Source organism: Bos grunniens, chromosome 6 (genome assembly GCF_055505025.1).
Source record: "Bos grunniens cultivar Pamir isolate PY7600 chromosome 6, Bosgru_T2T1.0, whole genome shotgun sequence".
NCBI classification, from domain to species: domain Eukaryota; kingdom Metazoa; phylum Chordata; class Mammalia; order Artiodactyla; family Bovidae; genus Bos; species Bos grunniens.
Genome location: NC_141170.1, coordinates 951,552 through 968,050, shown reverse-complemented (window position 1 = coordinate 968,050; position 16,499 = coordinate 951,552). Strand labels below are relative to the sequence as shown.

Genomic DNA, 16,499 nt, shown 5'->3' with positions numbered 1-16,499 from the left:
GGCTAGGCCAATCGGCGGCGCGTCCTTTGCCCCCTCGGCGCGCCCAAGTCGCGGGCCTCCGAATCTCCCGCCAATACTCCTACCCCGCCCGCGAAGGCGCGGCCAATCAGCATCGAGCGGCCCGGCGGCCCGGCCGCCTCCATGGCGGAGGGGACGACCTTTTCTGAGGCCTCGCTCAGTGTTCCCGGCGGAGCCCCTTCGCTGCCCGGATGGCAGTGCGCGGGGCAGCGGTTTAACGGCGGCCGCCCCGGCCTGGGCAGCCTGCGCGGCGCGCGCTGCCGAGGGACTCCCCCGGGTCCCGGCCCGATGGTCTCGCCCGGCGCGGCGCGCGCGGGAGCCGGGGGGGGGGGGGGGGGGGCGGGGCGGCGCCTATAAATGCGGTTGGGGGCGGGGCGCGCGCGTCAGTCGGCGCCGCGCTGAGAGGAGCTCGCGTCTGCTTCCCGCGCCGCCGGACCCCGGAGCCCCGCTCGCCGCGTCGCCATGGCCTACAGGCCGCGAAGCCCCGCCGGCTACGAGAACCGTCGCGACAGCGACGCCAGGTGAGGTCGGGCCGCGCGCCGGGTCCTCCCGGGCGGGCGCGCGGCGGGCGGGGTCCGGACGGGGGTCCCGGGCGGGACCCCCAGGCCACCTCGCTCTGACGCGGTCTCTCGTCGCCAGCCCTCCGCCCCCCGCGCGTTGGAGCCTCGGACGCAAGCGCACGGCCGACGGGAGGCGCCGGAAGCCCGAAGACGCCGAGGGCCTCGCAAGGCCGCCCAGCGGTCACAGACCCGAGAGGTGGGCCCTTGCGGCGGCTCCGGGGGCCTGGGCGGAGGTTCCCCGCACATGACTGACTGACTGGGGGGCGCCGGTGGGTCACCAGCAGCACCCGGGGCGCCCCTGGGGCAGCACCCCTGAATAGTCCTGGCCCCTGGGCATCCCAGCAGGACTGGGAGGTCCCTGAGGATCCGAGGAGGTGTCTCAGTGACGGGTGTCAACAAAACTGGCTCAGTCTCAGTCAGCGAGCCCTGCTAGGTTCCAGGGATGGCATTGAGGGCCACCCCAAACTTCCTAGAACGTTCCAACAAGGCGAGTCAGGCTCACCCGTGAAAGAGTCGGGAAAGTTGGGTGTTGCAGCAGTCACAGAAGGTGGGCGCCAGGAGGCAAACCAGGACTTAGGCTCCAGGACCCTCTCTGCACCCTGACGCTCCTGAGGCGTTTCCGGCTGAGGAGCCTTGGCCGTACCTCTGCAGATGGCAGTTTACCTAAGTGTTTTCTAGGCTGGGCAGCGTGTTGGGGAGGTCAAGACACCCTGCCAACCATGGTTCCTTTTTTTGTTTTGCTTATACTCTGATACAGGTGGGTCAGCAAGTCAGACAAGGTATTTCAGGGAAACAGGAGTGGCTGAAGAGTGCACGCGGGGGTGTCCGGTGGTGAAGGCCGGCGTGCTCTTCAGATCCGTGGCCTCTGTCGGGATGAGATGGGAGGTGGTCCCTTGAGGATCCACACACCGGGGCCCTCAGGTGGGGATGCATTAGCTAGTATGAGGACTGGCTAGAGGAGGACAAGGGCGGGGGATGGGGGCCGCTGCCAAGTCAGGTGAAAGGGGTGCTGAAGACTGAGCAGTGGAGATGGTGTAAGGAGTGTGTAGGGGTAGGCTTTTAAGGCAGGACTCTCAATACCTGCTGATGGGTTAAGGGCTGGTGCAGGGAGGAGTCAAAGACGACTCTAGCTTTGAGACCTGGATGAAGAGGATGGTGTGGACCAGACCTGGTCTGGGAAGGGAGTCAGTGATTAGGCTTTAAGTTTTTCAGATGACTAAAGAAAAGATAGTGAGAAAGCAGCATCTAACAGTCTGGGTTGGGAGGCACAAATTACAAATTGAGTTATTAGCATACATGTGACTTTTAAAGATTTGAGGTTACTTGGGGAAAGACGTGAGAGGAGAGGCTCTAACAGCCCTGGGGCTAGATGTGAGGAATAGGTTACTATTCAGTTGCTAAGTAGAGTTCAGCTCTTTGTGACCCCATGGACTGCAGCACTCCAGGGTTCCCCGTCCTTCACCGTTTTCTGGAGTTTGCTCAAACTCATGTCCTTTGAGTTAGTGATGCCGTTCAACCATCTCATCCTCTGTCGCCCCTTTCTCCTCCTGCCTTCAATCTTTCCCAGTGTTGGAGTCTTTACCAATAAGTTGGCTCTTCACATCAGGTGGCTAAAGTATTGGAGCTTCAGCATCAGTCCTTGAAATGAATATTCAGGTTTGATTTCCTTGTTGTCCAAGGGACTCTCAAGACTCTTCTCTAGCATCACAATTTGAAAGCATCAGTTCTTTGGTGCTCAGCCTTCTTTATGGTTCAACTCTAACATCTGTGCATGATTACTGGAAAAACCGCAGCTTTGACCATATGGACCTTTGTTGGCAAAGTGATGTCTCTGAATTTTAATACAGTGTTTAGGTTTGTCATAGCTTTCCTTCCCAGGAGCAAGTGTCTATTAATTTCATGGCTGCAGTAACCATCTTCAGTGATTTTGGAACCCAAGAAAATTGTTTCCCCATCTATTTGCCATAAAGTGTTGGGACCGGTTGCCATGATCTTAGTTTTTTGAACGTTGAGTTTCAAGCCAGCTTTTTCACTCTCCTCTTTCATCCTCATCAAGAGGCTCTTTAGTTCCTTCCTGTTCACTTTTTGCGATTTAAGTGGTGTCATCTGCATATCTGAGGTTATTGATATTTTCCTGGCGGTTGATTCCAGCTTGTGATTCATCCAGCCCTGCATTTCGCATAATGTACTGTGCATATAAGTTAAATAAGCAGAGTGATGATACACAGCTTTATTGTACTCCTGTCCCAGTTTGGAACCAGTCTGTTGTTCTATATCTGGTTCTAACTGTTGCTTCTTGACCTGCATACAGGTTTCTCAGGAGGCAGGTAAGGTGGTCTGGTATTCCCATCTCTTAAGAATTTTCCACACAAGGTCTTTCAGGTAGTCAATGAAGCAGAAGTAGATGTTTTTCTGGAATTCCATTGCTTTCTCCGTGAGCCAGTCAGTGTTGACAATTTGACCTTTGGTTCTTCTGCCTTTTTTAAATTTAGCTTATACATCTGGAAGATCTTGATTTATATACTTCTTAGGCTTAGCTTGAAGGATTTGAGCGTTACCTTGCCAGCATGTGAAGTGAGCACAATTGTACGGTACTTTGAACATTTTTTGGCATTATCACAAAGCTATCTTTGAGATCAAGCTTTGACCCCTGCAGTGATCTCCCTTTTAACTGAAGACAAAATGTTAAATCCTTAACTGCTTAATTGCTCTGAAATCCCTCTGTACCCTGGGATTCCGCCTGGCTCACATTGACACAGGCCTGCTTGCTCCTGTGCCAGCAGTGTTCCTGTCCTGGGGGCGTTGCCCCTGGCGTTTGTGCTGTGTGCTTTTATTCCCACAATCCCCTGTGATGGCAGTGGAGAATGCATGTAGGTTCTTGGAGAGTGGAGCCATCCACATCTCCATGGGTGTAAGAACTGATCCCTTTGGAGGGATGTTAGCTCAGTGTGTAAATAAAGCTTTATCTTCCCTTTGAGCACTTTCCCCACAAGTACTCTCATCCCAAGCTAGGGTGAGGTGGTGAATGTAATTTGCCTAATCTAAAACATGAGTTTCAGTTCCACAAAAGGTAGTTTCTGTTGAGCTACCAAAATGTGAGATGGAGGAAAAGGGCATTGTTCAGTTGCCGAGTTGTGTCTGACTTTGCATCCCCACGGACTGCAGCACGCCAGATTTCCCTGTCCTTCATTATCTCCGAGTTTGCTCAAGCTCATGTCCGTTGAGTCAGTGATGTCAACCAACCATCTCATCCTCTGTTGCCCCCTTCTCTTGCCCTCAATCTCTCCCAGCATCAGAGTCTTTTCCAATGAATGTTCAGGGTTGATTTCCTTTAGGATTGATGGTTTGATTTCCTTGCTGTCCAAGGGACTCTCAGTATTTTCAGCACCTTTAAAAAGTTGAGGCACCTGTTACGGCTTGAAATGCAGACCTGAACCTCTTGACACACTATTGAGAGTGTTGATGTCTAACCCTCCGCACACTCTGTGTCTGTGATACAATCTTGAGTCATTTTAACTTGTTTATTAATTTGATTTCAGACCCTGGCAACCATATTTATACTGTGGAAATTTGTTTTTAGGATTTGAGTTTTTCTGGTTGGGGTAACTAAGGGAAGAAGTGATAATTACGTAAGGGGATTATTCTTTGGTTATTGCTGTTGCATTTTCAAAGCATGCCATTGAGTTTTCAGCTAGAATGTATAAAATTGCTTATTGTTGCAGTTGAAGTTAGTTTTTCTTTTTGATGTACGAGTAGTGACCAACAGAAAGTTGAGGAAGAAAGATAAAAACGTGAGTTTACATCTTATCTATAAGTAACAGACATACCAACAATTCTAGCTGCCAGAATTCTTGGCATCAAGCCCCGTGCTTTCAAATTGCCTGAACCTGACTGAAGATTTCCTTGAGTTCTAGATAGACCTGAGCTCCTAGATTAAATGTATCCAACTCTAGGGGTGCCTTATCAGACCAGCCCTGATGTGGTGAGAGCGCTGAAGGATGTTTTTATTCCCCACATTTTAATTATGATGTGATATGTTCTGAACCGTTATTGCATGCATCTGGAAATAAATAGTAGCCACATTTACTAGGTGTGGGTCACTCTGCTTAGCACTGAAAATGTAGTAGCTGCACTCTTTCTTTAAAATCCTTTTAAAAAAATGAAACTTTTTACAGAAAAAGTTGTGTTAGATAAGTGCACTTCTTGGTGCTGATGAAAACTGTTGACTTGGTCTGCCTTTCCCTGCATGGACTGTGTCCTCATGATCTAGCTGACAGTGGCACATAGGGAGTGCACGGTTGTTTAACAGACAGAGCCCAGAGAGGCTTGGAGTGAATTGCTGGAACCCGGTGATCTAGGGAGTTAGTGGAGCTGATTACTCTGGAGCCCATTTTGTTGGCACTCTCCAAACAACCTCAGAAAATTTCCTGATGTATGATTTGAAAGGAAACTGAAAGTTGTGTCATGGTTCGAATGTGCCTTTTCGTTGTTTTGCAGCTTTACCACTCCCGAAGGCCCCAAGCCCCGTTCCAGATGCTCCGACTGGGCGAGTGCAGTGGAAGAAGATGAAATGAGGACGAGAGTCAACAAAGAAATCGCAAGGTACGCACTATAGACCACCGTGAAGTGTCACCTGTGGTGCTTTGAGGTGTATATGAAACTTGAGGCGTGTCCTGAAGTGGTGGTGGGCCCCCAGCCAGCCGCATCTCAGCTCCTGGGGACTTGGGAGAAATGTGGGTTTTCAGGCCCCACCCCAGGCCTGCTGGATGGGAAGCTGGATGCGAAGCTGGGTGGGCTCCAGCCACACCTTAAGCCTGTCAGTTGAGCCTGCCCACTGACGTTTATGGACCAATGTCTTAGGGCTGTCCTGAGGTGGCTGTGGGTGGGCAGTGGCTGGCTGGGCTGCAGACAGCTGTGGCCGTGTGCTCTGACCTGCCACGCTGGCTGTTCCACTCCACTGGGGCGTGCGCTCTTGACTGCCACCTGCCTCAGGTAACAGCTCAGAAGTGCCAGAGTGCAGGGGGTCCCTGACTCGGGGCCTGTGAGCCCTTTGCAGGCCGGCCCTAAGTTGTGTGTGTGCAAGTTCAGTTTCAAGCTACTTCCTCTTCCTCAGCTCCTCACAGTTCAGAAGATGATGGCGTTCTCACCCCTGCTTATCTCAGGATTACATTCTCCCTGGTGTTCCGGGGCCTTTCTTCCTTTGATAGATGCCATCCAATCCACTGAAGGAGCCTTGAGTTAAAATGCTGTGGCTTGAGATTAACTGAAGGATACTGAGCCAAGAGTCTGTTGGTTCTTAATTCAGAGGAGAAGGCCTGTCCTTACCGTAAGCAGGGACGTGGGGCCAGGCTGCTTCCTCTCTGTCTGCAGTGGGCAGTGGTGTTCAGAGCTGCCTCCACTGGAAAGGACACAGGCACACTTGGGATTGGTTATGACCACTTAATTTCTTTCGGACATTAAGACGTATGTGGGCAGATAATCTGCCTGGGTAGGAGAGTGAACTGGGAGTTGACAGGCTCCAGTATTTTGAATGAGTTGTATTTATATAGATGCTGGTTTTTCTCAGCTGTGAAAAGTTAGGCTGTTTAACTTGGTCTGTGCAGTTTTGTGTTTGCTCACAAGGTTTATAACAGTTCTGATCATGTGCTTGTGTATTTTTTTTTTTTTTTTTTCCTTTTGACTGTGCTTGGCATGCAGAATCTTAGTTCCCTGACCAAGGATTGAACCTGTGCTTCCTGCATTGGGAGTGTAGAGTCCTAACCACTGGACTGTGGAGCCCCAGTGCTGTGTGTCTTGATACCCACTGTCGCCCCTTGCTGGGGACCGTCTCCAGCACCTGTTTGATTCAAGGAGACCCTGTCTGTCTTGACTCTCCTATTGTTGGACTCCTCTTTGTTCTTCTCTGGATCACACCGTTTCTGATGGAAAGCTGCTGCTTTTGAGCAGACTAGGTGATGGAGCTATCATGGTCTGCCTTACTTCCCACCAGGAGGTGAGGGGTGAGCACTGAGCTCGCTGTATGTCAAGGCAGCTGGCTCATGCTACACACCAACAGCCTGAAAATTGGAAAATGGGCTTTAGTTATACCTGAAAGCGAAAGTGAAGTCGCTCAGTCATGTCTGACTCTTTGCAACCCTATGGGCTGCAGCCCACCAGGCTCCTCTGTCCGTGGGATTTTCCAGGCAAGAATACTGGAGTGGGTTGCCATTTTCTCAAGAGGATCTTCCCAACCCAGGGATTGAACTCCAGTCTCTCGCGTTGCAGGCAGACTCTACCCTCTGAGCCAGCAGGGAATCCCTTAGTCATACCTGAAAGGGTTCCAGAAAGAATGAGATCCTACAGAAAATGATCTCATGGCCTAATGTTCCAGTTCTCACGCGATGGCTCCAGACACACATAGCCTCCTGGTATCCAGATTCACTGGGGCCCCCGCACACCTGGGACAGGGTGAGGCACCGCAGCACGTGGCGTCCTTTGGAGCCTAGCGTGAACATCTAGCGAGAGGCAGTTTCCAGGTCAGATTGTTGTGTGTTTTTTGGTTGATGACATACCTTTGCAAAGTTGGGTGTTGGTTGTTGCTGTGCTAGAAAGCAAATTCCCAGTGCATCCACAAGGAAGGAGGGTGGGGTGGGACGGTGTGCAGTCTTCCCAAGGTGAGCGGTGCCCAACAGGCATGTGTCTCATTAATGAGTGACTGTGGTATTAGAAGTAAAGACTTCATTTCAGCTCACATTGAGTTTTTCCTGAAGGTTTCAGGGTTAAGAGAGATGTAAATTTCCATGGTCTCACTACTTAACTGGAGGCAGTAGTTTGCTTTCAGAACTGGTTGCTTTAAGTATCCTGTATGGTCTTGGCAAGTAGCCTTATCTTCTCACCAGAGAATGGTGATTGAGGGAGGTTGAAAATAAAAGAAGCCACCTTACTGTGACTGTTGCTTAATCCACTTACCAGACCACATCCTCAGAGAGGCTTTGTGGCTCTAGAAGCACTGTGTTGATTTCTGTACCTTTGTAAAAACAGCAACATTTATTTACTTTGCTCTCAGATATAAAAGGAAACTCCTCATCAATGACTTTGGAAGAGAGAGAAAGTCATCATCAGGAAGGTAAATGCTGTGTAATCATTTCTTTTCTAATTAGTAACCCTGTGACTTATTCATGAAAAATAATGTGAACGTGTGAACGTGAAATGCTGACTCTTAGTAGTAGTTTCTATTTTTTCTGTTCTTCACTGATTTGAAATACGTATCCTGTACTAAATCTCCATATATTCAGAGATTCTAGACTGTTCTGGAGTTAATACAGTTTGGAAACCCAGCGGGCGAGTGCTCTGTTACTGTGCTTACACGTTTTCTTATGGAATGATCTTATTTGTGAGGTTTGCTGTGTGAATTTCATTTTGTTTAGTTCGGATTCGAAGGAGTCTGTGTCTGCGTTACCAGCCGACTTGGAGACGGATGAAAGTGTCCTGATGCGGAGACAGAAGCAGATCAACTATGGGAAGAACACCATCGCCTACGACCGCTACATTAAAGAAGTCCCCAGGTAGTCCTGCGCTGCCGGCGTGGGCTGGCCAGGTCACGTGCGTAGGTGGTGAACCTGATTCTGGGTGTAGTTCACCTGCTAAGAGCTGCATTATTAATGACCTTCAGGCACTTACATAAAGAGGAACACGTTGGTGACTGCGAGACCAAGGACACGAAGACAAGTAACATTTTCGTGATTTAGAGTGTTAGGTAACGTTTGTCAGGAATCACAGCTGTCTTGTAAATGTGAGACTGTTACGTACGTGACGGGGAAAGTTCAGTTCAGGTTGCAGGTTGTAAAGCTTTTACTAGAGAAGAACGCGAGCCTTACCCAGTCTGCGTCAGCAGCTGCTTCCTGCTTCCCGCACAAGGGTGCACGGGAGCTTCACAGGGCACGGGAGCTGCTGGACTGAGTGCAGGTGTCCTTTGCTGGAGCGTGCATTGCGAGCGAAGAGCAGCCGGCGAGGCAGCGCTCTTCAGCGTGTTCACACGTGGGTCTAGGTGTGCCCCAGGCTCACCCCTCTCTCCCTGTAGGCACCTTCGACAGCCCGGCGTTCATCCCAAAACCCCCAACAAATTCAAGAAGTACAGTCGGCGGTCGTGGGACCAGCAGATCAGACTCTGGAAGGTGGCTCTGCATTTTTGGGATCCCCCCGCTGAAGAAGGATGCGATTTGCAAGAAATGTACGTCTCTGTTGGCGTCCTGTCCTCCCTCTCTGGTGATGGCAGCGGCTCTGTTGCTGTGTGGCCGTCATCCTGTGTCCTGTCTGTTCTCTCTCTGCTGTGTCTGAAGCGGGCGGTGTGGGCTCCGGGAGAGGCTGGAGGGAGCGGTGTGCTTCCTGGGTTGGACTTACTGTTTGTAGCTACAACAAACTGATCTTAGTAGAGGTACATGACGTTTTGTTTGTTTTTTAAGATAAAACATTTTGAAAAGCTTGAGTAGTTTATGTTGAGCTAGGCAGCTCAGTGAAACTCGAGCTTGATCCCCTGGTTTGGGAAGATCCCCTGGAAAAGGCAACCCACTCCAGTATTGCCTGGGAAATCCCACAGACAGAGGAGCCTGGCAGGCTACAGTCCATGGGGCACAAAGAGTTGAAGGTGACTCAGGGACTAAACACGACAAGTAGGCATGCTGTGTAGTTACTTCACTTTGCTACACGGTAGAGACTAACACGAGCTCATAAAGTAGCTATGCTCCAGTGAAAACGGGCTTCCCAGTTGGCTCAGTGGTAAAGAGTCCGCCTGCCAGTGCAGGAGATGCGGGTTCAGTTCCTGGATCGGGAAGATCCCTGGAGAAGGAAAAACTCCAGTGTTCTTGCCTGGAGAACCCCATGGACAGAGGACAGTCCACAGGGTTGCAAAAGGGTCAGATATGACTTAGTGACTGAACAGCAGTGTAAAAGTGAGAGGCTTTCTCTTTTTTACCTATGGAAGGTTTTTCTTTTTCAATTCTTTGTCCGTGGAGAAGGCCTCGGGTTGAGCTGCTGCCATGTGGTCAGGATGCTGGCTGGGCAGGGAGACGGAGGCTGGTCTGGTTGTCTCCTCAGCTCCCTCATCTGAACCTCTCCCTCCCTCAGAGACCCAGTTAGTCTTCCAGATGTCTGAGTTTCTGCTCTGAGTCAGGGACATTTATTAGAAACTGTCAGGTTTGAAATGATGTCTAATACGCATCTTTATGAAGTTGGCCTCACCTTCACAGACGCACCCGTTCTCTCTGAGCAGGAAATTGGAAACATGAGTGGTGATGTGTCGTTTGGTTGGTCAGCGTGTGTCCCCCCAAACTGGGCTTTACTGTCGTCATGTCTGTGTAGAGGGTGCTTGTGGGCGTGTATAGACAGTTGGCTTCGCGCAGGAGTGGGCAGCTTGTTGTGTGCTCTGAGCGCGGTGGGCATTGTGCCCGTGGTTGCTGCTGCCAGCGTTCCTCGGGGAGGAGTGGGGGGCTTCCCCTCCTCAGGGCGGAGGAGGTGCTGGGACCGTGCGTGCGGCATGGCACTGGCGGTGTCTCACTGAACCAGCCTGGCATGCTCATCTGCACTGCGTGCCTCCTGGTCCCCTCACGTGGTGGCTGACGCGCGTGTGTTCACTGCACAGACATCCTGTGGACCTCGGGGAGATGGAGACTGAGTCCGCAGAAAGCAGCTCTGAGTCCCAGACGAGCTCTCAGGACAACTTCGTAAGTACCTTTCCCCGGGTGACTCTCCCATGAGTGTTCCAGGTTAATTGTCTATGACACATGCCCCTTGATAAACCAAAGTTTAGAATGAAATTTGATCTTGATGCTTAGAAGAAGGGGCCCTTATTTCTTTCTCTGACTTTATTGAAATATCAGATTTGATGGATCCTTATTTTAGATTTTGGGTTCAGTCTGACTAATCGATACCACCATCTTCATTTAAAAGTAAAAGGTCTTTTCTGGTCTTGTCATTAGCGTTAATTTCAGGCTGTATAGTTCGTGCTGGTGAATTGCTGGTACAGGATCACCGGCTAGTTGTCATAAGTGGAGAGATGCTTTGGCCTAGGGGTTTCCCCACATTTGCCAATTTTTTAAAAGTACATGTTTTGGAAGTGCACTCGGCGGCCCCGCGGATCTGTCTCTTGCTTCAACAGTGCTTGGACGGAACAGACCCAGGGACGCCCCTTGCTCCAGCCTCCAACCACCCTCCAACCTTTTTTCCAGTCGCAACCTTCGGAGTCAGCCACTCAGCTGTCCGCGATCACCGGGACCAGCCACCATTTTTTAACTCCTTATTATTACCGACCAATCATGAGCTCCCAGATTCGTCAGAATTATTCTACCGAGGTGGAGGCCGCCGTCAACCGCCTGGTTAACATGCAACTGCGGGCCTCCTACACCTACCTCTCTCTGGGCTTCTATTTCGACCGCGACGATGTGGCCCTGGAGGGTGTGGGTCACTTTTTTTCGCGAATTGGCCAAGGAGAAGCGCGAGGGCGCGGAGCGTCTCTTGAAACTGCAAAACCAGTGTGGTGGCCGTGCCCTCTTCCTGGACGTGCAGAAGCCATCTCAAGATGAGTGGGGTAAAACCCAGGACGCTATGGAGGCCTCCCTGCTCGTAGAGAAGAACCTGAATCAAGCCCTGTTGGATCTGCATGGCCTGGCTTCTGCCCGCGGAGACTCCCACATCTGTGACCTCCTGGAGAACCACTTCCTAGATGAGGAAGTGAAACTCATCAAGAAGATGGGTGACCACCTGACCAACCTCCGCAGGCTGGCTGGTCCCCAGGCTGGGTTGGGCGAGTATCTCTTCGAAAGGCTCACCCTCAAGCACGACTAGGAGCTTCTGGAGACCAGTGGCCATTGAAGAACCCACCTAACATCAGGGCTGCCTGAAGCCCCTCTCTGCAGCTACTAGGCAGCTTTTTTAACACCCTGGAGCCCTCTCTCAAGCCTTGGACCATATGGAAACAATAACGCTTTTTGCAGCATATAAAAAATAAATAAATAAAAGTACATGTTTTGGAGTAGGAAAAAAAAAACCTCGAAAGATGAAAAGCAGTGTGCAGAATCCTTCTCTGATTCCTTGGTTACTGATTGAGTGCAAGTTCTTCTCTGCGTGTGTACAAGCCACACACGCAACAGCACTTCACAGCAAAGATGCCTTTGTTATCGCCCGCCGCCCCCCTTCCCCCCCGGAGGCTCAGCAGTGAAGAGTCTGCCTGCAGTGCAAGCTCCATCCCTGGGTCGGGCAGATCCCTGGAGGAGGAAATGGCAACACTAGTATTCTTGCCTGGGAAATCCCATGGACAGAGGAGCCTGGTGGGCTGCAGTGTTTCGGGTCTCAAAAAGTCAGACATGACTGAAGTGACTGAGCTCTCACTTGTTAGGGAGCCTGCAACAGTACTTGCATGTATAAATATCCTGCCCACTGAATGGAAAAACAGGTTAAAAACTAGAAGTAGTAGATGTTTTCTTGAAAAATTCAGGGTTTATATAAGACCAGCTTATACTGTGAAGAGCTGAGGAGCAGGTAAAATCAAAGTGCACGGCTGCCTTCCTGCCTGCCATCTGCCAGCCTGGTAAACAGGCACCTGTCCTTCCAGTCGTGGGGCCACCTGCAGCCCCCCGTCCTGTGACCGCGCGAGATGTTGGAAGTGACGCAGACACAGACATATGAGGAGGACAGAGGTCCCGAGAGGAACACAGTTACCGCGGACGCTTTTTGAGGACTAGTAACCTGGAAACTCTTCATACTGTTCATGGGGTTCTCAAGGCAAGAATACTGAAGTGGTTTGCCATTCCCTTCGCCAGTGGACCGCGTTCTGTCAGATCTCTCCACCATGACCCGCCCATCTTGGGTTGCCCCACGGGCATGGCTTAGTTTCATTGAGTTAGACACGGCTGTGGTCCTAGTGTGATTAGATTGACTAGTTTTCTCTGAGTATGGTTTCAGTGTGTTTGCCCTCTGATGCCCTCTTGCAACACCTACCGTCTTACTTGGGTTTCTCTTACCTTGGGCGTGGGGTATCTCTTCACGGCTGCTCCAGCAAAGCACAGCCATTGCTCCTTACCTTGGACGAGGGGTATCTCCTCACCGCCACCCTTCCTGATCTTCAGTGTGGGATAGCTCCTCTAGGCCCTCCTGCGCCCGCGCAGCCACGGCTCCTTGGATGTGGGGTTGCTCCTCTCCGCCGCCGCCCTTGGCCTCGGGCTTAGGGGCGTGGGGTAGCTCCTCCTGCCTGTCGCCCCTGGCCTCAGGCTTGGGGCGTGGGGTATCTCCTCCTGGCCGCCGCCCCTGACCTCGGACGCGGGGTAACTCCTCTCGTTGCCACCCCAACTTCGGACACGGGGTAGCTCCTCTCGGCCGTTCGTGTGCTGTCGCAGTCTGGTACTCTCGGCCGCTGCCCCTGACCTCGGACGTGGGGTAACTCCTCTTGGCCGCCGCCCTTCGGGCATGGGGTCCTCCCGGCTTCTGCCCCTGACCTCGGACATGGGGTGGCTCCTCTCGGCCGCGCTATGGCGTGCCCATCACGCGCTGTTTATTTAACTTATATGCAGAGTACATCATGAGAAACGCTGGACTGGAAGAAACACAAGCTGGAATCAAGATTGCCGGGAGAAATATCAATAATCTCAGATATGCAGATGACACCACCCTTGTGGCAGAAAGTGAAGAGGAACTCAAAGGCCTCTTGATGAAAGTGAAAGTGGAGAGTGAAAAAGTTGGCTTAAAGCTCAACGTTCAGAAAACGAAGATCATGGCATCCGGTCCCACCACTTCATGGGAAATAGATGGGGAAACAGTGGCAGACTTTATTTTTCTGGGCTCCAAAATCACTACAGATGGTGACTGCAGCCATGAAATTAAAAGACGCATACTCCTTGGAAGGAAGGTTATGACCAACCTAGATAGCATATTCAAAAGCAGAGACATTACTTTGCCAACAAAGGTTCGTCTAGTCAAGGCTATGGGTTTTCCTGTGGTCATGTATGGATGTGAGAGTTGGACTGTAAAGAAAGCTGAGCGCCGATGAATTGATGCTTTTGAACTGTGGTGTTGGAGAAGACTCGAGAGTCCCTTGGACTGCAAGGAGATCCAACCAGTCCATTCTGAAGGAGATCAGCCCTGGGATTTCTTTGGAAGGAATGATGCTAAAGCTGAAACTCCAGTACTTTGGCCACCTCATGCGAAGAGTTGACTCATTGGAAAAGACTGATGCTGGGAGGGATTGGGGGCAGGAGAAGGGGACGACAGAGGATGAGATGGCTGGATGGCATCACTGACTCGATGGATTTGAGTCTGAGTGAACTCCGGGAGTTGGTGATGGACAGGGAGGCCTGGTGTGCTGCGGTTCATGGGGTCGCAAAGAGTTGGACACGACTGAGTGACTGATCTGATCTGATCTGAACCTGGAAACTTGTCAAATGAAAACAGGATATTTAACCACAGGAGGATCCCAGTTTAGTGGGTATTCAGATGCAGGCAGGACTACGGAGAAACCCATGCCAGAGGATCTCAGCAAGTGGTGTCCTTGATCTGGATTAAGAGTGACCTTTGTCCCAGCTCAGCAAACAGATTCTGACCGGATTCTGACCATGCGCTTGTGATCAGACAAGTTGGGAGGGGCGGCCGTGCAGATAGAGGCGGGAGTCCCGGGGCTCCCAGGGAGAAGTGGAGGTGGGGGATGTGGGAGGCGAGAGAGCAGGCTGGGTGGGAGCAGGTGAGCCAGCAGTTTCCCCTCGGGAGCGGGAGCCGGGGGGAGCGCTGCTCAGCTGAGCACAGACGCCGCTGTGTCACTGCTGTGCACAGAAGGCCCGCTTGTTAGGACGCCACTGCCGTGCAAACAGGCTGTTCCGGCTGCCCATTTGTCCCAGTGATACTCTTTTCACAGGTCTTTTTCTCTCTTTTGATCTGGAGTTTAATCAGCGATTACATGTTTAATAGCCACATCTCTCTAATTCCCTGTAGTTTAGAGGAGTCTTCCTGCTTTCCCCCACGAGATGACTTCCTAGAGGGGTTCAGGCTCCTCGGTGGGGGGCTGTCATGTTGGCCCCTTAGATTAGGTTCAGGTTGAACACCTTGGCCCCTGTTTCGGGGTGGAGTGAGGCCGTGTCAGTCCAGGGCCAGAGCTGAGGGGGAGTCCCTATCTGGTTTCGGGCGCTTGCTGGTGGTTCTGAGCCATGGCATCGCGGCTCGTCCACATCGGCTCCCGTCACCTTGAGCATCTGCGGCTCAGAGGCCTTAAAGTGTCACTCGGTTTCTCATGGGGGAGGGTTGGGGGTTTAGGTCAGCTAAAGTTTGACATTATCTGCGAATGTTAATTAACTAACTTCTGGATTCTCTCCCGGGAGTTTGCTGCATTCCTGGGGAGTCCCCAGAGGTTGAGCGGCCCTGCTCAGCGCCCTCCAGCAGCAAGTCCGGTGCCCCAGGGCCTGCTGAGACTGTGCTTCTGTCTTCCAGGACATGTTCTGCGGCACCCCCACTAAAGTCAGGCACGTGGACCACCAGGCGGAGGACGAGTTCGATTTGGAGGCCTGTTTAACCGAGCCCCTGAGAGACTTCTCAGCCATGAGCTAACTGGCGCCACCTGGAGGCCGACTGCCCAGCATGCATCCTCGTTTGTAACTGGAGGTTCCTGTTAATAGCTTGCTGTCCTCATGGTGAAGTGTTCTCGCCCCGTTTTCTTAAGAAATGTTAATTTTATGTATAGGGAGTGTACTTTGCATGTTTTAAATTGTAAATGGAACTAAATTCAAGGAAACTAACTTGAAGCAGTCTTGCCACAACTTTAATCGCTCCATCTCCAGCATCCTTGATGTTAACCTGGGAAGTGTAGCCTAACTCTTTCCTGCTAAACATTGCAGATGTGAAACTGCTGCTCGTCAGATGGCTGGTTTGGGTTTAACTGCGTTCTTGGGACCAGTCTAGCGTCGACTTTCTTTACTGATTGTGAGAATGAGTGTCTCACAATCGGCTCCATTACTCTCTCTATGGAAAGCGTTAGGTTCCTGGCTTTTTGTCAGTATATCAAGATGGGATTTTTCCTCATACAGAGCACTGAATAGTCAAAGATATTGAGCTGATAAGTTAATGGGTTTTATGTAAGTTATACAGTCTTGGTACTTGTAAATAGCACTAAGTGGGCCTTCTATCTATAATACTCCAAAAGTTAAGGCAGCAGAGGAATTAGAAAGAATTTTTTTTTTATAATCAGTTAATTCACTTTGTAAAATGGCTGTAAATGATAATGTGTACAGATTTTCTGTTCATATATTCAGTTGTAAACTTCTTAAGACTGTTATGTTTCTATTGCTTTTGTATGGAATGACATTGCAAAAATAAAAAGAACCTTCTTTAACTGACTGTCGCCAGACAGTCTGGCTGCTGGGTGCTGGCTGTGCTGAGAGGAGCCGCGTCAGCGTCGGTCCTGGGTGCATGCACGGCGAGGGTGGACACGGAGACAGTGAACGACCTCCTTTTAGTCTGTTTGCAGCTCTGCCCTGGGGTCCTGGTCACCCTGAAGCCGGGTCCAGACCTTGGGTGTGGAGCCAGCCAGGTCTTGTGTGCGCCTCTCTTGGCCCCAGTCTGCTCCTGAAGGGAGTGTGTACCCCGCGGGCACTGGGAGGCCAGGGCTTTTCCATGTCTGGGGACCAGGGCTGTACAGTCCACCCTGCAGCCCAAGGGGCTGCCCGCCACAATGCGTCTCTGCAGCCTGCAGCTCTGCCCGCAGCTGTGCCCACCTCCTTGGAAGTGACACAGCTCCCTTTAAGCAAGGGGTGGGCTCTCACCACTGTGTTCAAAGTGCTTTGCGGGGGCAGAAGCCCTTCCTGGTCTCGTCACTCGTGCGGACCTCGCGCTGTCCAGCAGCCTCACGGACAGGGGGACACAGACTGGCGCTGTAAGCCTGCGCTCAGGTACTTGGGGCCAGAGAGTGAATGT

General features: G+C 51.4%; 1 protein-coding gene across 1 annotated transcript; it reads left to right on the top strand.

Annotated features, from left to right (window-relative positions):
• Positions 1-400: 400 nt before the first annotated feature.
• Positions 401-15,918, top strand: SLBP (stem-loop histone mRNA binding protein). Its single transcript, XM_086404490.1, has 8 exons — positions 401-539; positions 658-774; positions 5,076-5,180; positions 7,624-7,683; positions 7,985-8,122; positions 8,638-8,787; positions 10,195-10,276; positions 15,021-15,918. The coding sequence occupies exons 1-8, from the start codon at positions 481-483 to the stop codon at positions 15,135-15,137; spliced, it is 828 nt and encodes a 275-aa protein (XP_086260616.1). The 5' UTR covers positions 401-480; the 3' UTR covers positions 15,138-15,918.
• Positions 15,919-16,499: the final 581 nt, after the last annotated feature.